The sequence below is a fragment of the Micromys minutus genome, assembly GCF_963924665.1.
Source record: "Micromys minutus genome assembly, chromosome: 10".
NCBI lineage: Eukaryota > Metazoa > Chordata > Mammalia > Rodentia > Muridae > Micromys > Micromys minutus.
In genome coordinates, this window is record NC_137979.1 from 43004277 (window position 1) to 43028409 (window position 24133).

General features: G+C 46.6%; 1 protein-coding gene across 1 annotated transcript; it reads left to right on the top strand.

Annotated features, from left to right (window-relative positions):
- Positions 1-8101: 8101 nt before the first annotated feature.
- LOC308425209 (nucleoside diphosphate kinase B-like) lies at positions 8102-17919 on the top strand (the record flags this gene model as incomplete). Its single annotated transcript, XM_080922431.1, has 2 exons — positions 8102-8543; positions 17855-17919. The coding sequence occupies 2 exons, from the start codon at positions 8102-8104 to the stop codon at positions 17917-17919; spliced, it is 507 nt and encodes a 168-aa protein (XP_080778557.1).
- Between the last annotated feature and the right edge of the window lie 6214 nt (positions 17920-24133).

Here is a 24133-nt window from a genome sequence, read left to right on the forward strand (position 1 = left end):
TCATGGAGGCATGTCCTCAAGGGAGGCTCCTTCCTCTGTGGTAACTCCAGCTTGTGTCAAGTTGAGACATAAAACTAACCTCAACTGAAGAGTTGCCTTCGTCAGACTGGCCTGTGGGTAAGTCTGTGGGGCATCGTCTTGGTAGCTGATTGATTTGGGAAGCTCAGCTCACTGTGGATAGTGGAATCCCTGAGCAAATGGTCTTGGACTTTTAAGACACTAGCAAGTGAACTGTGGGGTAGTGGAAAGTTAAGCAGTGTTCCTGCTTGGTCTCTGCTTCAATCCCTGCCTCCAGCTTCTCACCCTGGCTTTCCTTTATGACAGGCTGTAGACTGTGAGATAAAATGAACCCTTCCTAAGTTGCTTTTGGTTATGTTGCTTATCACAGCCATAAAAAAATAAACTAGAAGAGTATGGGATGTTGATAGTTACTTTTTAAAAATTTAAACAATGTGTCTTTTTAAAATATTTTAAAATATTTATTTATTTTATGTGTATTAGTGTTTTGCTTGCGTGCCTATATGTGCGCTGAAAGAGCCAGAGTTGGGGGTCAGTCTAAGGCCAATGGGAAAATTCTACCACAAACCTGTGAGCATAAAGACCCCTCCCTTCCAGGAAGGGTAGAACTAGTTTAGTTCCTGGAACAACTACAAGCCAAACTGTCAAACAAAGCCACCTATGACTCCCAACCAATCCCACTTGGAAAGTCCTGAACACTGACCATTTTGAATGTTGCTTCTCTTTGCCAATAGTACCCTGGACAGTTACTATTGTTTGAATTCCAACTCAATTGTTTGAATTCTGCCCTTATCAAATGTATAGCATTCCCTGTTAGAGTCTGCTCAGGGCCGTCTCTTCTTGAAGCGGGGCAGCCCCAAAGTGTTGGAACAATAAAGATCCTCTTGCTTTTGCATCAATCACTGCCTCTGTGAGTCTCATTCAGGGTATCCCGGTAGAGATCCAATTGCACCAGGCACATAGCTAGAGCCCATGGAGGTAAGAAGGTGAAGGATCTCCTGGAATTGGAATTAGGGATGGTTGTGAGCCACCATGTGGGTGCTAGGAATGAAGAATAGCTAGTGTTCTTAACTGCTGAGCAATCTCTCCAGCAGTGACATTACTTATTCTTTGTCTTTCTATTTTGTTCTAAAAACACTTGGTTTTATTTTATGTACATTGGCGCTCTGCCAGATTGTGGGGGGGGGGTGTCAGATCCCCTGGAACTGGAGTTAGAGACATTTTCAAGCTTCCATGTAGGCGCTGGGAACTGAACCCAGGTCTTTTGAAAGAGCAGCCAATGCCCTTAGCCACTGAGCCATCTCTGCAGCATGGATTTATTCTTACGGGTGTGGGTATGTTGCCTGCTTGGCTATATACCATGTACGTGCAATGCCCTGAAAGGCCAAAGATACTCTGAAACTGGAGTTACAGACAGTTGAGAGTTGTCTGCCAGCATCCACAGGACAGACAGTTAACATTGTCTTTAACTACATTTCCAGAAGTGCTGGGAATTGAACCTGAGTCTTCTGGAAGAGTAGCCAGTGCTCTTAATTGCTGAGCCATCTCTCCAACCCTCAGATTTTGATTGTTTGTTTGAGATAGGTCTGGCTGGCCTTAAGCTCACAGGGATCTGCCTGCCTCTACCTCTGCTTCCTCAATGCTGGGATTAAAGGCATTTTAATCCTTTAATTTTAATTAATTTTAATCCACCACACCTCATCTCAAAGATAATTCTTTTAAATTTCGTGTGTGTATGTGTGTGTGTGTGTGTGTGTGTGTGCGTGTGTTTAAATGAATACTACATGTGTGTAGGTACTCAAGGAAGCCACCAGAGAGGGCATATAACCCCTTAGAGTTGAAATTACAGGTGGTTGTGAATAGCCCAAATTCCAAATAGTTAATTAATTTTTAAAATTTATTTATTTATTTATTTATTAAAGATTATTTATTATGTGTGCAAATACACTGTCACTCTCTTCAGACACACCAGAAAAGGACATCGGATCTCATTTCAGATGGTTGTGAGCCACCATGTAGTTGCTGGGAATTGAACTCAAGACCTCTGGAAGAGCAGTCAGTGCTCTTAACCACTGAGCCATCTCTCCAGCCCTCTTAAATTTATTTTTAAAGATGTTTTTTTGTATTAATAATACAATATGTATGAGTGTTTCGCCTCCATGTGTATCTTGTACTGTGTCTATGTAGTTGGTGGTTACAAGGTTAGAAAAGGGCCTTGGATTCCCTGAAACTGGAGTTACAGATGGTTGTGAGTTACCATGCAGGCGCTCGGAATCAAACCCAGTTCCTCTGGAAGACTGTCTTAGTCAAGGTCTGAAATTCCGGCCCAAACCATCATGACCAAGAATCAAGTTATTGCTATTCATCACTGAAGGAAATCACGACAGAAACTCACAGGGGGTGGGGGAAACTTGGAAGCAGGAGCTGATACAGAGGCCATGGAGTGGGTGCTTCTTACTGGATTGCTTTCCCCTGGCTTGCTCAGCTTGCTTTCTTAAAGAACCCACGATTACCAACCCAGAGATGGCACCACCCACAATGGGCTGGGTCCTCTCCCCTTGATCACTAATTGAGAAAATGTCTTACATCTGGATCTCATGGAGGCATTTCCTCAACTGAGGCTCCTTTCTCTGTGATAACTCCAGCTTGTGTCAAGCAGACACAAAACTAACCAGTACAAAGACCAACAAGCGTTCTCAACCAATGAACCAATTCCTCATCCCTCCTAATCGTTAATTCTTTATTGTATAGTAAGGCTGAATAATGTTTATACAAGTGTGATTGTACATCTATTAAAAACATTTAAAATTAGCGTAGGCTGGTGCGCTGACTCATGCCTGTAATCCTAATACTCAGAAAGCTGAGGTAGGAAGATTGACATGAATTTTAGGGTAGCCTGGGCTGCAGTACCGCATCCTGTTGGAAACAAAATGAAAACTGAATCTGAAAAGTCAGAACTCTGGCTTCCTATAAAGGCTTTAAAATGACTGCTCACAATTGTCTGCCACTCCAGCCCCAGGGAAGCTGATGCGCTCTTCTTAGCACTCCTGAAGCTTTGAGTTCCGGCTACAGCAGGATGGCCAACACCTGTGATCCCACCCACCCCCTGTTGCAATGCAGAGGCAGGGGGATCAGAAGTTAAAGCTCCTTGACTTCTTGGGTTCAAAGCTGAGCTACATGAGTACCGTCCCCAGAGAGAACTCAAGGACAGGAGAGTGACAGATGGAGAAGGTCAGTTTAAAATCTGCACAGCAGTCTGCGTTGCGGGATGAAACGTGGCGCTGCCCGCCTCTCCCTGCCTCGCCTTCCTGGAGACGATCTTCCCCTCGCCCAGCTTGTCTATCAGTACAAGCTGGCAGCAAGTCTGTTACCTCATAGCTTAAGTTATCAGTTCCAGATCCAGTTATCAAAGTCCCTGTTTATTGGTTTCAGGTACCTACTGGGGTCTTGGAACCCGTCCATTACAGATAAAGTCGCAAGGAGAATGCTTTAACCCTCCTCTTCCTCAGCCCCCAACCCCCAGACTGGCTGTGGCTTTGAACTCAAAGAAATCCACCCTGCTCTGTCTTCTGAGTGCTGTGGGTGCATGTGGTGGTCAAGGTTAGTTCTCTTCTCACTCTGTAGCCAAGGCTGGTCTTGAACTTCCAGGGATGGCCTGCTTAGCAACAAGTTCCTTTGCCCTCTGGGCTCACTAGCCCTCTGTGTATCACTTTAGTGTGTTCAAGCTGCTATAAGAAACTTAGTCTCATGTGGTGCACAACTTTAATCCCAGCACTTGGCAGGCAGAGAAAGGGGGATCTCTTCGAGTTTGAGGTCAGCCTGGTCTACAAAGTGGGTTTCGGGACAACCAGGGCTGTTATACAGAGAAACCCTGGCTTGAAAAAACACAAACTAAAACAAAAAGAAGAAAGGAAGGAAGGAATTTATTCTCACAGCTCTAGAAGCTGGGAAGTCTGACATCAAGGTGCCCATAGGCTCAGTCATTGCTCTCTGTGTTCAAGATGCTCACTCTTTGCCTGCCTTAGTCACTGTTCTACTGCTGTGATGAGATTCCAAGACCAAGGCAACCTATAAGAAAAGTATTTAACTGGGGGCTTGCCTATAACCTCAGAGAGCCAGTCCATAGCTGTCCTGGAGGGGAACGTAGTGGCAGGCAGACATGGTCCTGGAGCAGTAGCTGAAAGTTTCCATCTGATCCAATAGCATCAGCCAGAGAACAAAAAGACTGGGCCTGGCGTGGACATTTGAAACCTTAAAGCTTATCCCCAATGCCACCCAGAGGTGAAAGGTCACACTCCCCAATCCTTCCAAAACAGTTCCATCAACTAGAGACCAGACATTCATATATATGAGCCTATGGGACCATTCTCTTTCAAGTTACCACATTACTGACACTTCATGGGGTGAAAGGGATGAGGCAGCCTTCAGATAAAGTTATTTATTTATTTTCTTTTCTGTCCTTTCTTCATATATATATATGTGTGTGTGTGTGTGTGTGTGTGTGTGTGTGTGTGTATGTATACACATACATACATACATACATACATTTTTTTTTCCAAAACAGGCTTTCTCTGTGTAGTACTGACTACCCTGTAACCCACTCTGTAGACCAAGACTGGCCTCAAACTTAAGAGTTCTGCCTGCCTGTGTCTCCTGAATGCTGGGATTAAAGGTGCCTCTACCACCACCCAGCCCTTCCTATGTCTTTTGAGAAGGGTCCTGCTGTGTACTGAAGGTTAGATGATCTTGTGCTAGGGAAAATCCTCTTGCCTTGGCCTTACAGTTATATGCAATTGTGCCTGAGCTTACATGGCCTCCCGTGGTCCTTTTGTTTCACATCTGGGCAGCCTCCGGATTTTGTCTTAGGACCCATTCATTCTTCATTGTGGACCATGTTCACGTGTGGCAGAGTGGCTCTCGTGTGGGTTAGTTCTACCCTGTGCTATGTAAGGATGAAACTTATCTGGGGCTCACTGTTTATCTATGGGTATGCAGTACTCCCTCTGCATTGGAGAGGGGTTTGAGGCAGGGTCTCATTCTGTAGTCTGATATAGGAGTCGCTTTATATCACAGGCTGATCTTAAACTCACAGTAATCCCCCTGCCTCATCCTCCCCAATTCTGGAGTTACAGGAATGCATCATCACTACACTCAGCTAACTCATTCTATTTCATTCAAAGCTGAGATTATTATTCATTCTATTATTCATTCAGAGCTCTTTATTATCTTTATACTTCTAAGTTTAGTGAAGCTTGTTTTATTGCCCAATACGCCTCTGGACTGATCCCCGAGTGACTGAGAACCTAAGCTTTGCTGTTAGCTGCTGATTTGTTCTTTAAGATTATTAGTGATTTTTCTCACTGCTGACACAGAATGCCCAACAAAAACAACTCGAGGAAAGACAAGTCAATTTTGGCTTACAGTTTGTGGGTACTGCCAATGGCAACAGAGACAGCCTCACAACAGGAGCTGGAGGTGGCTGGTTACAATGTATCCAGTCAATCAGCAGGGAGTAAAATTGCTGACACCCCCTTTCTTCCTTGTACTCGGTCCAGGATCCCTCCTAGCAAATAGTACTGTTAACATTTAAATTGGGTCTTCCAACCTAGGAACCTACTCTGGAATCTCTCTCACAAACATGCCTAGGGGTTTGTCTCCTAAATGATTCCTGGTTCTCTCAAGTTGACAATTGTAAACATCATAATCAAGCATCTAATAGGTCTTACTTTGCTTATTTATTTGAGACAGCTCAGGATGGCCTAAAACTTGTCCTGTAGACCAGGCTAGCCTCAAACTTAGAGAGATCCTCTTGCCTCCCTCTCCCAAGTATCCAAATCAAAGGTATGCACCACCACATCTGGCTTCTATTGGGTCCTTACCGTATAGTGTTGTTCACACTTTCTATTGCCTTGTTGATTATCTACTAGTTTCTGTAGTGGGGCACTGTAGATTTCTGTTAAGGAGATACATGATTGGACAGGAGAGAGGTAGGCGGGAAAAGGTTGAGGAGGGGAAGTGGAGACAGGAGGCGGAGAGAGCGATTGTGAGAAAATCAAGATGAAGTTCAAGAAGGGCGATCTGGATTCAGGTAGACTTAATTGGCGTTAGATAGATATGAATATTTTAAAGGATTCTATATGTCTTTTATCTCATAGAGAAGAGCAGTTTGTATTTTTATCCATTAGATATAATCCTATTGTGGAGAGGGTTTGTGGATTGAGAATTTAATATATAAACCTACATGAAAAGCTACCTGGCGGTAGGGTAAAGAAACATGCTGGGTGGCTGTGTCCATCCGGGACAGAAGCAACAGGCAGGGTGGAGTGAACCGCCTGGGGAGGGAACCTTGTGGAGAAGGCGGCTTGAGGTAGAGTCCAAGCGCTCCACTCCACACTAGAGCGTCGTCTGCAGAGTGAGACTGTGGGGGGCCAATTAAAGGATAAGTTATCATATTTAAATATTTACAGCAGTAGGGCACTGATGTCAATACAGCTGGGTATGGCGGTGCACAATTCTAATCATAGCTATGAAATTGAGACAGGAGGATCACATGAGTCTAAGAATCCATGGCTAGCCTAACCAACACAATGAGACATCACAAACTGAAAGAACAGTCAGGTGTATGTGTATGGGTGTTTTGCTTGCATGGATGTCTGTGCACCAATGTGTGCAGTACCCACAGAGGCCAGAAGAGGGCATCTGATGCCCTGGATTTACAGATATAGTAAGTCACAATGTGGGTACTGGGAATCAAACTAGCATCCTGTTGAAAAGGAGCCAGTACTCTTAACTGATGAGCCATTTCTCCAACCCTGAGAACTGCATTAGTTAACTAATTAATTAATGTATTCCTTCATCATTCATTTATGCATTTTTATTTTTGAGACAGAATTTCTCTGTGTCACCTTGGCTGTCATGAACCTCACTCTGGAGATCAGGCTGGCCTTAAACTCACAGAGATCGTCCTGAGTGCTGGGGCTGGAGAGATGGCACTTCATTGAGAAGAGCCAGTTGGACCAGGTTCAATTTCCACCACCCACATAGCAACTGAACTGTCTGTAACTCCAACGCCAGGGGATTCGACACCCTCATATAGACATAAAAATTCAGGCAAAATACCAATGCATATGACATAAAAATAATGGGTTTTGCCCAAAAAAGAAAGAAAAAGAAAAAGGAAAGAAAGGAAGAAAGAAAAGGGTTTTTATTCCTGCAAAAACATCATGACCAAGAAGCAAGTTGGAGAGGAAAGGGTTTGTTCAGCTTACACTTCCACATCGCTGTTCATCACCAGAGGAAGTCAGGACTGGAACTCAAGCAGGTCAGGAAGCAGGAGCTGATGCAGAGGCCGTGGAGGGATGTTACTTACTGCTTGCTCCCCCTGGCTTGCTCAGCCTGCTTTCTTATAACCCAGGTCCACCAGCCCAGGGATGGCACCACTGCCCACAGTGGGCCCTCCCACCTTGATCACTAATTGAGAAAATGCCTTACAGCTGGATCTCATGGAGGCATTTCCTCAAGGGAGGCTCCTTTCTCTGTGGTAACTCCAGCTTGTGTCAAGTTGACACAAGAAACAACCCCAGCCAGTACAGAAGGTAACTTGCCAAAGCCATCCATTCCTTTCACAGGTGAGTCCCTGGGCTTGAGCTCACTGCCAGTCATGACAGCAGTGAGCTTTATCCACAGAGCTGTCTGGCCACTCAGATGAAACCTTGAACTAGCTATGTAGATGAGGCTGACTTTGAACTCCTGATCTTTCTGTGGATACCTCCCAAGGAAAACAGTAAGTGTGTGCGACTGCACCTGGCTTCAGTCTATTCTTAAATACCATTATTAAAGTCATCATTAGGGTAAAAATCAAAGTTCTTGTGTGGTGGTGGTGCTCGACTTTTATCCCAGTACTCTGGAAGGAGAGGCAGGAGGATCTTGGAGTCCAAGGCCAATCTGGTCTACAGCGTGAATTCTAAGACAGCCAGGATTACCCAGGATTACGCAGAGAAACCCTGTGTTAAAAAACCAACCAACTGTCTCTTTGCTCCCATCGCTCATCGCGGACACCAGCAGACCCACTGGCTTTCGGACCATGGCCAACCTCGAGCGTACCTTCATTGCCATCAAGCCGGATGGCGTGCAGCGCCGCCTAGTGGGCGAGATCATCAAGCGATTCGAGCAGAAGGGGTTCCACCTGGTGGCCATGAAGTTCCTTCGGGCTTCTGAAGAACACCTGAAGCAGCATTACATTGACCTTTTCTTCCCGGGGCTGGTGAAGTACATGAACTCAGGACCTGTGGTGGCCATGGTCTGGGAGGGGCTCAGTGTGGTGAAAACTGGCCGGGTGATGCTGGGGGAGACGAATCCAGCTGATTTGAAACCAGGCACCATTCGCGGGGATTTCTGCATTCAAGTTGGCAGGAACATCATTCATGGCAGCGATTCAGTGAAGAATGCTGAGAAAGAGATCGGTCTATGGTTTAAGCCGGAAGAACTGGTTGACTATAAGTCTTGTGCCCACGACTGGGTGACAAGTAGACGTGGAGAAACCATTGTCCTTTTCGGCACTACTGATGGGGTTCCTGGACACATCCCACTGCCCGGATGGATCATCTTTTCTAAAATAATAAAGACTTTGGAACTGGGAAGGAAAAAAAAAATCAACCAACCAAACAAAAAAATATAAAAATTCCTTTTAAAAGATTTATTTATTTTATGTATATAAGTGTCGCTGTCTTCAGATGCACCAGAAGAGGGCATCTGATCCCATTACAGATGGTTGTGAGCCACCATGTGGTTGCTGGGAATTGAACTCAGGACCTCTGGAAGAGTAGTCAGTGCTCTTAACCACTGAGCCATCTCTCCAGCCCAAGTGTGAAATTTCTCACCCCATCCCATTGTCTACTAACACTTCTTTCCACTGGACTCTTTGCTCTGGCTCTTGGTCCCTTACCCTTGATAACAGTGGTTCTCAACCATCCTAATGCTACAACCCCTTGACACAGTATCTCACGTTATGTGACCCCACCCAGGACTTCTCATTGCTACTTCATAATTCTAATTTTGCTCCTGTTACAAATTGCAATGTAAGTGTCGGACACGCAGGACATCTGATATGTGACCTCCCATGAACGGGTCATTTGAACCCCAAAGGAATCGAGACCCACAACTTGAGGACTGCCACTTTACAGCCACAGCGCTCAAGGTGTTTTTCTTTAGGTCTTGCTTGAAAGCTTGTTCCTATTTAATATGGCAGTCACCCAATCTCTATTATCCCTAATCTCCTTACAATGCTTTTATTTACTTATTGTAAAAGGTAAGCTAGTTTTGGCCAGGGATGTAGTTTAGTTGGTAGAATGCTACCTAGTTTGCATGAAACCCTGGATTCAATTCTCAGCACCTCGGGCACTGTGTGTGGTGACACACCACACCTGGAGTTTGGTGGATCTGTAGAAGCAGAAGGATCAGAAGTTCAAGGTTATCCAGGGCTACTTCAGTTCGGGCTGGAGACCTTATCTAAAAAAGAAGAGGGGTAAAGTGGGAATTTCTGATTTCCTTGGAGACTCAGTTGTGTCTGTCATGAAAGAGTTAAAATTTTAAGTTGGTCCCACTATCCCTGCTTTGAGGACAAGCATGTCTCAAGGCTGAGAACAAAAACCGCAGACCACCTGGTCTCGATAAGGTCTGGCTCTGCAGTCCTGAGAAAAACAAGTACGAAGGTCAGTGTGCCCCAAAATAGAGTGACCTAGAGTTGAATTGAGTCCAAAATAGACAGACTGTGCCAATTTGAATGAACCAATGAAGTTGCTGTGCGCCTGTTGCTAACTGCTTATGTGACTTTCCCTATAAATACTTCTCCCCATTTGAGTTCGGTGTCGACTCCTCTATCTCCTGCATGAAATACGTGTTGTCCCCAGAGCTCTGGCCTAAATAAACCTCTTACCTGATTGCAGCAAGATAGGCTCTCTGTGAATTCTTGGGTTCGAGTTCTCCCGGTACTTGGGTGAGGGGCTTCCCTAATTCGGGGGTCTTTCAATTCGAAGTCTTTCTGCAAACTCTGAGGGATGTCTTGCTGAGAACACATACATGGTATTTTTTTTTTTTTTCTGGAAGCTGCCTGGTGAAAGGACATGTGATGTTTTGCTGGAGTGGATACTTGGAAGGACACGTGATGTTCACAAAGGGTATAGATATAATCCAACACAGTGGACGGTGCGCTTGCTTTGGTTCTCCTTGAAACTCTTTGCTGGTCTTCACTGACAGCTCTAACTACTGTCACTCAAGTCCCAGGCGACCCAATACTCTTTCATGGCCTCCTGAGAGAGGGGTTGGACAGATGGCTTCATGGTTAAGAGCACTGACTGCTCTTCCAGAGGATCCAGCACCCACACTGTGGGTCACTAGGTCTTTAATTCCAATTGCAGGGTATCTGATGCCCTCTTCTGGCCTCCAAAGGAATCAGACACATGTGTGGTATACAGACATGCAACTAAAATGCTCTTGAGTGTGTGTGTGTACTTATTTTTATGTATAACTTCTTTTTGAGATAAGGTTTCTCTGAGTAACCCTGGCTGTCTTGGAACTTGCTCTGTAGACCAGACTGGCTTTGAATTCAGAGATCCACCTGCTTTTGCCTCCTAAATTCTGGGATTAAAGGCCTATACCATGTCAACAGACTTTATGTAGAATTTTTATTACATTACGTGTATGGGTAGTTTTGCCTGTATAAATGTCTATGTATTACATGCATGACTGGTGTTGTAAATTAGATTTCTCGCCTAGGCCCAGACAGACCACACCAAACACGGTTCCACGTGGAGAGGTTTAATAGAACGGGATAGGGCAGGGGTCAAGGCCGGGCGAAGAGAGGAAGAGGAAAGAGAAAGAGAAGGAAGGGTTTCGGCCTTTTGTAGGGGTAGTGACGTCACTTGCTCCCAGGTGGAGATGGGATTTAGAACTGATGTCTTCTGGGAATGCTTTGGCTGTTTCCATGGCAATTGATGTGCTAGGTTCCTGTCACCTGTGGGTGGAGCCATTGCTGGGGGAGGGGGCTATCCTAATGCCAACATTCCTCCCTTTTTTCTTATATAAAAAGAGAGAAAAGGGGAGGGTAGGGAAGCCGATGGTGAAAAGGGAATAGGGGCGTCGGGTCTCTTAAACTGCTTCCTGCTGTCTTGGGGCGTCGTAGGGGTGTAGCTGGTTTTCGCCATCGGGTTCCACTTGGTAATCATTAACATCAGGATTTTCTATAGGCAATGGCTTGTAGTCCTGCAACAGGAACTGATTAATGGTTTGGTTAGAAATTTTTTGTATCTGTCGTTGAAGGAATGTAGAGACAAGATTGATAAGGCAGGGAGCAAATAGTAATGCTAGAAAGATGACTAGAAGAGGGGTTACGAAGGGGAGTATCCACTTCCATATAGGGTTTTCGAAGGTCCAGAAACTGGAGGTCTCACGTTCCCTGGAATTTTATATGTCAGATTGTAGCTCTTGGATCTTATCTCTCACTATCCCGGATTGGTTGACATAGAAGCAGCATTCTTCTTGGAGGAACAGACAAAGGCCACCTTCTTTAGCTGTTAGAAGGTCCAGCCCCTGTCGGTTTTGAAGAACCACAGCTGCCAGGGAATCTATCTGTTTTTGGATGGTGAGCAGAGTTTCAGACACTTCTTGAAACTGGGGATCCTGGTTGGTTTTTACGGTAGAGCTTACCGACAACTCCAGTCTCCCACCTGGGATCCCATGGATCTTCTATGTAGAAAAAGAGCTTCTTGTGCTGTTGGTAGAAGAAGTGGTGGGGCCGTGATCCTAGCATGTGTATCTGGCAAGACCAATATGGGCAACCCCCATATTTATCTGGCCATTTCTTACAAACATCTGCTGTCTGGTCAAAGAGAAAGCAGGTAAAGAGATCATAGTACTTGGATGGGATGACCGACACAGGGACGACAGCGATTTGAATCGGTTCTTGACATCCAGCCATAGAGCAGTTTCCTGAACCTATTTGGAAGGACTGTTTGTTATCTGCAGAAGTCTCTTGAACCTCAAATCTCCAGATATATGGGCTTCCCTGGATAAAGACAAACAGTAAAGGGAAGATAAGAAGCCCATGTCTAATCCAGTGGTGTTGGGGTCTCATTTTCTGGAAGCGAGGGTAACGTGGATTGTCTCGACGTCCTCTGGAGCTTGACAGAGCACGGTCCTGTTAGGGTCGATGTGTATGAAGAATGTTTAGGTGGGGGAATAAAAGGTTTGAGATGGGACAGGTGGACCCAGTGAGGGAGTCCCTCCAGTTTGGCTGCTGTAGGTGTCGCGAGAATCACTTTAAAAGGGCCCTGCCATTTAGGGGAGAGTGATGAGGGCCGATTGTCTGGAGGAGATAGAAGAACTTGGTCTCCAGTGTTTACAGGCAGTGGGCAAGGTTCAGTGTGTGGTCGGGGTAGATGGTGGTCAGCGAAGTTCCACAAGAGAGAGCGAAGGTGGCAAAGTAACGGGGTGAGTAGATGGTCTGGGAGGGGAGAGCATTTAGGTGAGAGGCCAGGAGTTAGGACCGGACGCCCATACATGAGTTCAAATGGTGAGACCTGAAGAGGTCGCTTGGGAAGAGCTCGTAGTCTGAAAAGAGCCAGAGGTAGGAGTTTTACCCAATCAAGGTGAAGTTCCTGTGACAGCTTGACAAGGGTGGTTTTTAAAGAGCGGTTAGTTCTCTCTACCTTCCCTGAAGATTGAGGGTGGTAGGGGATATGAAAATGCCAGGGGATGTCTAGAGCCTTAGACAGGTTTTGAGAGATTTGAGAGGTAAACTCAGGACCATTGTCTGATTGCAAGGAAGCTGGGACACCAAATCGGGGAATTATCTCTCGGAGGAGGAGATCAGAGACTGTCTGAGCCCTCTTGTTGGTTGTGGGAAATGCCTCTACCCACCCTGAGAAAGTATCTACCAAGACCAGGAGGTATCTGACTCGTTTGACAGTGGGCATGTGGGTAAAATCAAGTTGCCAGTCAGTTCCAGGAAGAGAACCTCGGGCTTGATGGGTAGGAAAAGGAGTACTACGATATTTTGAGCTAGGGTCTGACGCCTGGCAGATTTTGCAAGAAGCAGTGATAGATAGTTAGTATCTGGCGGAGGAAGAAGGCTGGAAATGTTAAGAGGAGAGTCTTCGATTAGTGCTACCTGGAGAGAAAGAACCCTGGAAGGGGGCAGGGTCTGTAGGCCTTTGTAAGTCAGGAGCTGCGACAGGTTATGAGAAGAGAAAACAGTTATGGGCGAACCAAAGGTTAGCTTTTTTGACTCTCTAATGAGGAGTTCAGCAGCTGCTAAGGTGCGAATACAGGGTGCCCATCCCTGGACGGTTAGATCTAGTCTTTTTGACAAATATGCTACGGGTGCAAAAGATGGCCCCAGTTGGTGACCTAGGACTCCAAGGGCAAATCCCTCCTTTTCAGTTACATAGAGGGAAAAGGGGCGAGTCAGGTCAGGGAGATGTAAGGCCGGAGCCTTAAGGAGGGCCTGTTGGAGCCTTCGAAAGGGCCTGGTAACAGGCTTGAGGGGAGGTTCATGGATGGAACCTGATGCTGCTTCATATAGGGGGCGAGAGAGGAGGGAAAAGGAAGGAACCCAGGAGCGTAGAAAGCTAGCTATCCCTAGGAATGATAAAATTTCTTCCTTTGTAGAAGGAACAGTTAGGGACTGAATTAGGTTTTTTCTATCTAAGGTAATAGCTTTGTGGGTTGGGGTAATTGTTAGTCCCAGATAGGTGACCTGAGAAGTGGACAGTTGGACTTTGGAAGGTGAGACCCTGTAGCCTCGACTGGAAAGAAAGTTTAGGAGAGTGGAGGTGTCATCCTGGCTGATCTCTGAGGAAGGACTACAGAGAAGAAGGTCATCTACATAAAGTATGACCTTAGATCTGAGAGGAGGCAGAGATGACAAATCAGAAGCCAGAGCCTGGCCAAACAAGTGTGGGCTGTCTCGGAACCCCTGAGGTAGAACAGTCCAGGTAAGCTGGGTAGAGAAATGGGTGTCTGGATCTGTCCAGGTAAAGGCAAATATGTCCTGTGACTGTGTGTCTAGAGGGATGGAGAAGAACACATCTTTGAGATCTAGGACTAAGAAATGGGAGGTCCCTGAGGGGATAGTGGAAAGAAGAGTATAAGGATTAGCCACAACAGGATGAAGGGGAACCACTGCAGAGTTGATGCGCCTGAGGTCTTGAACCAGACGATAGGTTCCGTTGGGCTTTTTAACTGCTAGTATAGGGGTGTTAAAAGGAGAAGAGGTAGGGCGAAGAAGTTTTTTCCTTAAGAGGTCAGAAATGATAGGTTTAAGTCCCCTAAGGCTCTGGAGGGAGAGAGGGTACTGAGCTTGGGTTATGTACCTGGTAGGGTCCAGTAATTGGACGACAACAGGAGAATGATGTTTAGCAACAGAGGGGTTCTGGACGTCCCAGACTTGGGGGTCTACCTGAGAAGCTGGTAAAGGAAGCAGCATGTTTGTGTCAGTAGGTTGGCTGGCTAGGAGGAGAAGCAGAGGGGTTGCTGGCGAGCTTGGGTTTAGGCGAGTGGGGGGAGCAAAGGAAATGGAAGCTCCCAACTTTACTAGAAGGTCTCTTCCCAATAAGGGGACAGGACATGTAGGCACTACCAAAAAGGAATGGGTGAGAGGTATGCCCCTGAAGGTACAATTAAGTGGTGGGGTTTGGTGAGGGAGATAGGGTTGTCCTCCTACCCCGACAATAGGAAAACGGGAGGGAGAAGTGGGTCCCCAAAACTCCGTCAGGACCGAGTAAGTGGCCCCAGTGTCCAAGAGGAAGGAGATGGGCCGCCCACATACCATGATAGCTACCCGTGGCTCCCTGTTTGTAATGGTAGTGGTCGGGTCAAGGGAGCCCAGGCTTCCTCAATCGTCCATAGCCAAGCCTAGGAGATCGGCTGGAGAGTTATTTGGGTGTGATGCCCCCCTGTCTTGCGCGACATAAGGGCAGTCTACAGCCCAGTGTCCCTCTCGATGGCATCTAGGACATGGCCCCTTTGGTTTGCGGGGGCTAGGGCAGGCTTTTGCCCAGTGACCTTTCTGACCACACTTATAGCAGGGAGCCGGTGGTCCCTTTGCCCTCGGAGGCCGGGAGTTTGTAGCAGTGGCTGGTCGGACAGCCTGTGCCAGCATATGGTACTTTTGTTTGCGAGCCTTTTCATCTCTCCCATGGTACACTTTAAAGGCCAGCGCCAAGACTTCTTTCTGCCTGTGGAGTTAGGGGCCCCCTCTCCAGCCGTTTAAGCTTGTCTCTTATGTCGGGGTAGCTCTGGGAAAAAAAATATGTCATTAACAGTTGTTTACCTTCTGGGTTTTCAGGATCTAAGTTAGTGTACTGTAACAGGGCCTTTGTGAGGCGCTCTAGGAATTGGGATGGGTTTTCTTGTCTGTCTTGGAAAACCTCTTGTAGCTTTTCAAAATTTACCGGTTTTAAGGCTGCTCTGCGGAGACCGGCCAGGAGGCAGGTTATGAACCTGTCTCTGGCCAAGATACCACTCGTGGAATTGTAATCCCATCGGGGATCTTGGTCAGGTACTGCCTCAGATCCAATTGGGTATGTTGTATCTGTTTGATGGATTTCGTCTGCATGCGTTTTTGCCTGCTCCCAAACTCGCCAGCGTTCCTCAGGAAGTAAATTATTAGTAAGAATCATATGTACATCATGGAATGTCAGACTGTAAGATTGGGTAATGTATTGGAATTCTTTAATAAAAGCAGATGGGTTAGAGGTATAGGAACCCAGCCTGCTTTCTATTTGGGAGAGCTCATTTAGCGAGAAAGGAACATGGACACGGACTAGCCCGTCGACGCCAGCCACCTCCCTTAGTGGAAGGACTGATGCTGGGCCTGGCGTCTCTGGTGACGAAGAGTCAGGTGGAAGTTTGGCCATGGCCTTGGAACGAGTAATGGGAGGAGTAAAACTAGGTGCCAAGGCAGAGTGGCCTCTAGCTGGCACCGGCTGTGGAGGAGTGAAAACAGTAGTCTGGGTTTTGCGGCGAAGTGGGGGTGGCTCATTGGCTGGGTCAAGAGCTGTAGTGTCATCTGGTGTTTTCTTCATTGCTAAAAGGAGGTGAGTGGGATTACAGGAAGAACACAGAGAAGGATTAGAACGGAGGTAGGTAAATGCCTGTACATAGGGAACCTCTTTCCATTTACCAGATCGTTGGCAGTATGAGTGGAGGTCTCGTAAAATTAACGAGTCTAGGGTGCCATTTTTCGGCCATTTTGAGTTATTATCTAGTGGATATTGAGTCCAAACATTGTTGCAGAGGTGTATCAATTTTGATGTCTTTAGCTGAGGTGTTAGTTTTAGAGATTTGGAATTTTCCAGGAGACATCCCAGTGGGGAGCCTGGTGACACGTTTTGAGACATTGAGTTGCCCATTGGGAAGGTACAGGGAGGGGGCTACGGAGCCATCCAATCCAGCGTCCCAGTGGATGAAACTCGGTAGAAAAGTTTCGCCTATGCGCAGGGGTCGCGAGTCGTCACTCGGACTCCTGGTGGCTTCGCCAGATCCTGGATCTGGCAGAGAGTGCCCTCGCCAGGCCTGGACTTCGGCTGAGTGAACCGGCTGCTAGAGCCCTGGGGGAAGGGAAAAAGAGTGAAGGGCACTCCCGACGAGCTTCTCAATGGTCAATGTCTGTCTCAAAACTGTGGCTATAGAGAAGTAACCCTCTTTGCCCGAAAAAGCTGGCCAGGCCTTTTTGGGAAATCGGGGATTCTCTCCACCAACTGGAGTGACAATCCCTACCAATTTGCCGATGTTTGTGCGGGAGCCTTAGCCACGATCTGGTATCAGGAAAAGTGAAACCGTGTGGCGTGTGGCTGATCTATCTCAGCAGCCCGCGTGGCAGGAGCTATTGGCACACGTGGCAGAGCAGTGGCCAGCAAGTGTCTAGAGCTTTAGTAATGGCGACAACTCACGTGCTGGAAGTCTGTGAGTCGGGCAGCTGTTGGTAGATCAGCTGTGGCGGCAGACGGGTTGCACGTGGCGGCGGCGGCGGCGGCGGCGGCGGCGGCGGCGGCGGCGGCGGCAGTGGCGGCAGCGGCGGCGGCAGCAGCGGCGGGAGACGGTCACTGCGGCAGTCAGCAGAACAAGAGGCAGTATGGGAACTCGAGGCAGTGGCCTCGGTTAAGAGGAATAGGCAACCACAGTGCCCGCCATGCAGCTGCCGCTATGCCGAGCCCGATGGGGTGGGCCGGGGTGTGCTGGAGTGGCCGGCAAGGACTGGTCGCGAGAAAATCTGGCTCCCCGTACGGGCCACCAATGTTGTAAATTAGATTTCTCGCCTAGGCCCAGACAGACCACACCAAACACGGTTCCACGTGGAGAGGTTTAATAGAACGGGATAGGGCAGGGGTCAAGGCCGGGCGAAGAGAGGAAGAGGAAAGAGAAAGAGAAGGAAGGGTTTCGGCCTTTTGTAGGGGTAGTGACGTCACTTGCTCCCAGGTGGAGATGGGATTTAGAACTGATGTCTTCTGGGAATGCTTTGGCTGTTTCCATGGCAATTGATGTGCTAGGTTCCTGTCACCTGTGGGTGGAGCCATTGCTGGGGGAGGGGGCTATCCTAATGCCAACAACTGGTGTCTGAGGAGGCCATGGAAGAGCAGGTGGGTTTCCTGGAACTTGAGTGACAGTAGTTAGCGCTGTCAGGTGGGTACTGGGAGTTGAACAGGGTCCTCTGGAAGAGCAGCCAGAGCTCTCAACCACTGAGACTCTCTCCGTTTTTCTTTTGTTTTGTTTTTAATTAACTCTATTCAGCATACAGCAAAGAGCCGTAGGCACGGTAATTGCTCTGTTTCAAACCCAGGACAACAGATCAATGTGGACCTGGGTCTCAAGGTTCTCCCAGCATTCCTCGGTGCCTACCTGTGACAGGGTAGGGCTGACACCCTCTGTTCTCAACCCTGAACTTTCCAGCCCAGGGAAGAGCCCTTCCCAGACAGGTTCTTCCCTGTCTAGTCCAGACATTTCGGTTGCCTACCCTCTTTTGCTCCTTTTGAACTCCTGGCCGGCTTCTAGCATGACAAACATTCGTCCTCTTGAGCACGCTTACGTTTTAAACTGCTCAAGGGTAGGATTGTTGCCTGTTGGACGCACTGTTCTTAAAATAGCTCCTGGCAGAGACGAGGTGCTCACTCAGCAAATACCAACCGAATGAACGAATCAGTGCCCTCACTCCAAGGATTAAGATCCTGCAGCTTTGTAACCAGTACTCTGGCTTCATCCTTGAGCCCAGGACACGTTTGTTGGGTGGGTTTCCTCATCATGGGGCCCTCCCTCCCCTGATAGGTGGGTCTGCCATTCTGTAGAGGTGTTCCTCTCACTCAGAATAGCTTTTCTCTACAGAGAAACCTGGAAATGTCCCGGACACCCTTTGAGGCCCAGACTGAGCGCTAGTACCCCTGAAATGCATGCATCTGTTACTTGAGACATTTGGTCTTTCTCTGGTGCTCCCAGCGGGTCTGGTGCACAAATGCAACCCACGTAGTCATTGCAATGAACTGCACCAAAACACCTATTTATATATCTTAGTGCAGTGGTTAAGAGCACCAACTTCTCTTCCATAGGTCCTGAGTTCAAGTCCCAGCAACCACATGATGGCTAACAACCATCTGTAATGAAATCTGATGCCCTTTTCTGTGTGTATGAAGACATCGACAGTGTACTTACATAAAATAAATAAATCTTGGGCTGGAGAGCTGGCTCAGTGGTTGAGAACACTAACTGTTTTTTCCAGAGGTCCTGAGTTCAATTCCCAGCAACCACATGGTGACTCGCAACCATCTGTAATGGGATCTAATGCCCTCTTCTAGTGTGTCTGAAGACAGAAAATATATAAATAAATATAAATAAATAAAATAAATCTTAAAAAAAAATGAAAGTAACCGATAGAGGAGGATCTCAACTTCCCCACCTGTACCTTCCCAGAGCAACCTCTAGAGGGCAGTCTCATACCGTGCTTACCTTTTCTACCACAGACCCTCCGGATGGATGGATGCTTGCATGAATCGGTGAGTGGATGCTTTAGCAATGGCAACATTGGTCTACTCTAAGACTTCATAGTCTTAGGTTTGGAGGCCACGATTGAAACCTGGAAACGTTATTGGTTTCAAAATGAAAAAAAGAAAGCCACATTATAGAGTTAAATAGATTAAATTGTGATATTATCCAGCCAGCTGCAATTCAATTTGTATGAAACTTGTGTATAAGCTACATTCCACGTGAGTGTGTCACTCCATGCCTGGGTGGCCAGAATGGAGCATAATTGAGTTAAACCGCAGACTCCCACCTGAGGCCTTTAGAGTTAGACAGAGTCTGAGGCTTGAGTTTATCTCCTCCTTCCAAGAGGCAACAAGCAAACCTCCAGCATTCGGTAACATAGACTGCACTGTCCACTGTCCGGCATCTTCCCTGACCTCAGACTAAAGTTGGGAGGAATATTAACACAAGGTGGGGTCTAAAGCCAAGGAGAGATTGAGAAGGCTCTGTCTCTGGGACTCTCAGCTCAGGAGGTGGGATGGGGAGAAAGGAGGACAGAAATGCCCTCTGCTACTCTGGAGGCTTTTATATTCATTTGTCCTTTCTTCTTCCAAATGAAATGATATGTCATGAAGAACCCAGTGGACACCAACACCTCAATGTTAGGCCTCTCAGTCCACAAAACTGAAGCTAAAATGCTTTCTGGCTTTGTTTGTGAAGTGCAGGGTGAACCCAAAGTCTTATGCATGCTAGGAAAACACTTAACTATTGGGTGGTTTCTTTTCTTAAAACAAAACAAGAAACTGGAGAGATGGCTCAGAGGTTAACAGCACTGACTGTTCTTCTACAGGTCCTGAGTTCAATTCCCAGCATCACAATTATCTATAATGGATCTGATGCCCTCTTCTGGTGTGTCTGAAGACAGTGACTGTATACTCATAAATAAAATAAATAATCTTAAAAGAAAACAATATCAAGAGAGCCAGGGAGACAGCTTGGTGGGTACAGTGCTTCCCATAAAAGCATGAGGACCGGAATCTGGATTCCCGGCATCTTCTACAGGTTCTGAGTTCAATTCCCAGAAACCATGTGATGGCTCACAACCATCTGTAGTGAAATCTGATGCCCTTTTTTGGTGTGTCTGAAGACAGCTACAGTGTAGTCACATATGTTAAATAAATACCTTGTTTTTTTTTTTTTTTTTTTTTTTTTAAGAGCAGACTCAGACTGAATAGGAGAGAAAAATGCATGGCATGTCTCTGAGCCTTACAGAGCCAATGGGGCATCACCACCTCTGTCTATACTGCTATTCCACGAGGGTCCTAAGATGGCCACTGTGAATCTTCCCCTGTACCAGGCCCTTTGTCAGTACTATCTTTCACTCTGTCCTCTCGGTAACCCTCAGGAGCAGTGGGGTCTTATGAGTTCATTTTCCAAAGAAAGACACTTAAGCGCAGACAGTCTAAGTAAATGAATAAATGGGAATCAGGATTCAAGGCTGTTTGACTTCAAAACCAGGGCTCCCATCTCTGCATAATATCCTCTTCCTTCCTTCCTTTTTTTCTTTCAGATTTATTTTATGCATGGGTATTTTGCCTGCATGCATCCCTGGAACCAGAGTTACAGACAGTTGTGAGCTGCCATATGGGTGCTGGGAATTGAACTCAGGACCTCTGGAAGAGCAGTTGGGACTCTTAACCACTGAGTCATCACTCCAGCCCCCATAAATCTTTTATATATCATAATTCACGTGGCCGATAGGGGATTATGGTGTTTAAGATATTTTTAAGCTGGCTGGTGGTGGCACATACCTTTGATCCCAGCATTCCTTCCCCATATCTTTTCTCTCTTCTTCAGGTGTGTGTGTGTGTGTGCACATGTGTGCACCTACAGACGTCAGAGGTGTCAGGTCTCCTGAAGTTCTGAGGTTACAAGCACTACTTAACTTTTTGGCTGATGGGAGCAGAAAGAACTATAAAACCTCCAAGAAGAAGCAAAGAATAGGCGTGGAGAGAGGTGTGGTTCTGGTCGAGGTGTAGTATGGCTTCCCAGGTATTTGGGGAGAAGTCAAGCTCTGACCTTTCCAGGATCTCTTTAGGAAGCAATTCCCTCCTCCAAAGGTGGAGTGCTTCTTGTTCTTCCAGAGGATAGGCTTGGCTTGGTTCTCAGCATATGACAGGTGGCTCACACTGCCTGTAACTCCAGATGCCGGGGACCTGATACCCTCTTCTGGCTCCCCAAGTGTGTTTCCATCATATATGGTCCCCTGACACATAGACACATAAATAGAAGTAAAATAAAATCTTGATGTTTGGTAGTAAGTTATAGCCTCTAGTAGCTGAGGGTATATTTCCAGCCCTAAAGTAAACTGTTTTTTTAAGTAAGCTGGAAAGGTCAGGCCACTGGCAAAGAAAGAGTTAAAGAGCATGAGCTTGGGGCATGGTGTGAGGTGAGAGAGGTTCTGGTGAGGCAGTGTTTATCTTCAGGGTCAGTTAAGAGCAGTTGCCACTTGCAGGGAATTTCTGGACTATGAACTTTATTGGGCAGAAGATAAAGGTTGAGTGGGAGAAAGTTGGCCTTCTTCCCATCCTTCCACAACTGGATTCCACCCTTTCCCTAGGTGGTGCTAAAACCCCACACCTCACTGCTCAGCCTCTCCCTGAGTCTTGGCCCCCTCATTTGTAGAACTCAATTATGATCAATGTTCAACACACAGCACATTCAACCAGTGATGAGTCAGAGGCTCAAAGATTTGTACTTAGGAGCAGAAACAAAGTAACTGAGGAACAGTTAGAAGAACAAAAGAGGCATGTGTCAATCAAAACAAATAAATAAATAGCTGGGGCTGGAGAGATGACTCAGTGGTTTAGAGCATTGACTGTACCAAAGTGCCTATTTATATGTCTTAGTGTGTTTGACCTCATGTGCAGTGGCTAAGAGCACTGACTGCTCTCCAGAGGTCCTGAGTTCAATTCTCAGCAACCACATGGTGGCTCACAACCATCTGTAATGGGATCAGATGCCCTCTTCTGGTGTGTCTGAAGACAAATACAGTGTACTTGTATAAATAAAATAAATAAATCTTTAAAAAAAAATCAGGTACTTATATAAATAAATAAATGAATGAATAAATGAATAAATAGCTGGGCACAATAAATAAACAGCCAGGTACAGAGTCTCACACCTACAATATCAGCATTTAGGAGCTTGAGGCAGGGAGGAAAGCCACAAGTTCCAGGAGAGCCTAGGCTACATAGTGAGTTCCAAGCCAGTTGGGGCTATGGTGGAAGATGAAAGGTGCATGCGCTTAATCCCAACAATTAGGAGGCAGAGGCACGTGGATCTGAGTTCAAGGCTAGCCTGGTCTACAGAGCAAGTTCTAGGATAGCCAGGGCTGTACAGTGAAACCCTGTCTCAAACAACAACAACAAATGTGAAACAAATCAAAAACCCTAACACACACACACACACAATTAGGCACCTTATGTTCTTGCCTTGCTAATTGTGAGGAGCAAAAGCATCAATCTTGAGAAGAACATATGCTCACCTGTTTTATATTTTGTTACTCTTTAAAGTGTTCTATGGCTGTAGAGATTGCTCATGGCTCAATGTGTTCGTGGTTAGAGTACTGAGTTGCGTTCTCAACACCCATGTTGGTAGGTGGCTCACAAACATCTGTCCGCCAGTTCCAGGGAATCTAGTGCTCCCCCTTGTGGCCTCTACGGGTACCTGCACTCACATACACATAGACTGCAGGCTTAGAGTTTTCAAAAACCTACTTTAAGGGTTCTCAAATGCTTCGATGGTGCAGTAAAAAATAAAAAGGGTACCTGACTGTTTTCTGCGTGTTACTGCTTTGTGCTGCTCCCCCGCCTCTCTCTGACCTGGGTGGTCACTCCCATGCTGGTTCCAGCTCTGTCGGGCCATATGGAACTAACAATTTATCTCAGCGGCTCCACGCTGGCCCCCAAGAACTCTCTGACCCAGGCAGTCTGCGAGCTGTTCCAGCGTGGCACCTCACCATGCAGCTCCCTGGCATTAGTTCCAGCACCAGGGAGCCATATGGAACCACACACACACACACACACATACACACACATACACACACATATACACACACAGACACACACATACACACACATAGACACATATAGACACACACACACATACACACACAGACACACACACACAAACACACACACACACACACACACACATCTCAGCAGCAGCCTCTTTCACATTTCCCTTGGTAGGTTGTTACCAAACCAGGCCCATGAATCCCAATTTCTTGGTTGGCTTGGTGTGTCCCCACCACTGCATCTTCTCTTGAATTCAATTAAGTTGCCACATGAAGGAAAATACCACACAATAAACTCTGACCCAACTGATATAATTTTCCCATCATCTAGACAGCACAAATCCTTCTGTACACACCCATCCCCTATAAAATATTCATAACAACCTGTATCTATGCAGAGACGTGCAGAGAGAAACATCTACGTCTGCCTCCACGTTGCTTCCAGCTCCCCTTGCTCTCACACCTCCCTCTCTTTCTAAAACTTTGTTCCCACCCATCCTTCCTTCTCATCCAAAGACAGGCCTCATTTTATCTTGTACCTGCCTTTCTGCATAAAGACATCATCTTACATTTTGATCCCCCTTTCTATCCCACCATCCGAATGTAGGAGAGAAAAGTTGGTAATAGGACAATGGGGATGTAGACCTGTCTAGTAGTTCTTTGGGGACGATTCTAATCTTCATTGTCAGAATACCAGCAGTCCAGTTCAAAAATATCATCAAACATGATAGCAGAATGACCTAGCAGAAACAGCCAGGCCTCTGCCAAATAGATACCAGTCAACAGGAGTGACCAGAAACAGCTGGAATGCCAGGAGACATTCTCGGCTGTGCCGATCTCAATGAATCAAGGATCTGCAAAGACGTGAGAACAATGAAGCTTTGGCATGGCTATCTATGCAAGTGCTCCATCACTGTCTGCTGGATTCTACTTTTACTCTCTAAACATCACATCTCCTCTGATGGGTCTGCTTCAGTGAAACATCACGAGTCTGCATCACATGACACAACCGGAAATTTCTACTTCAGT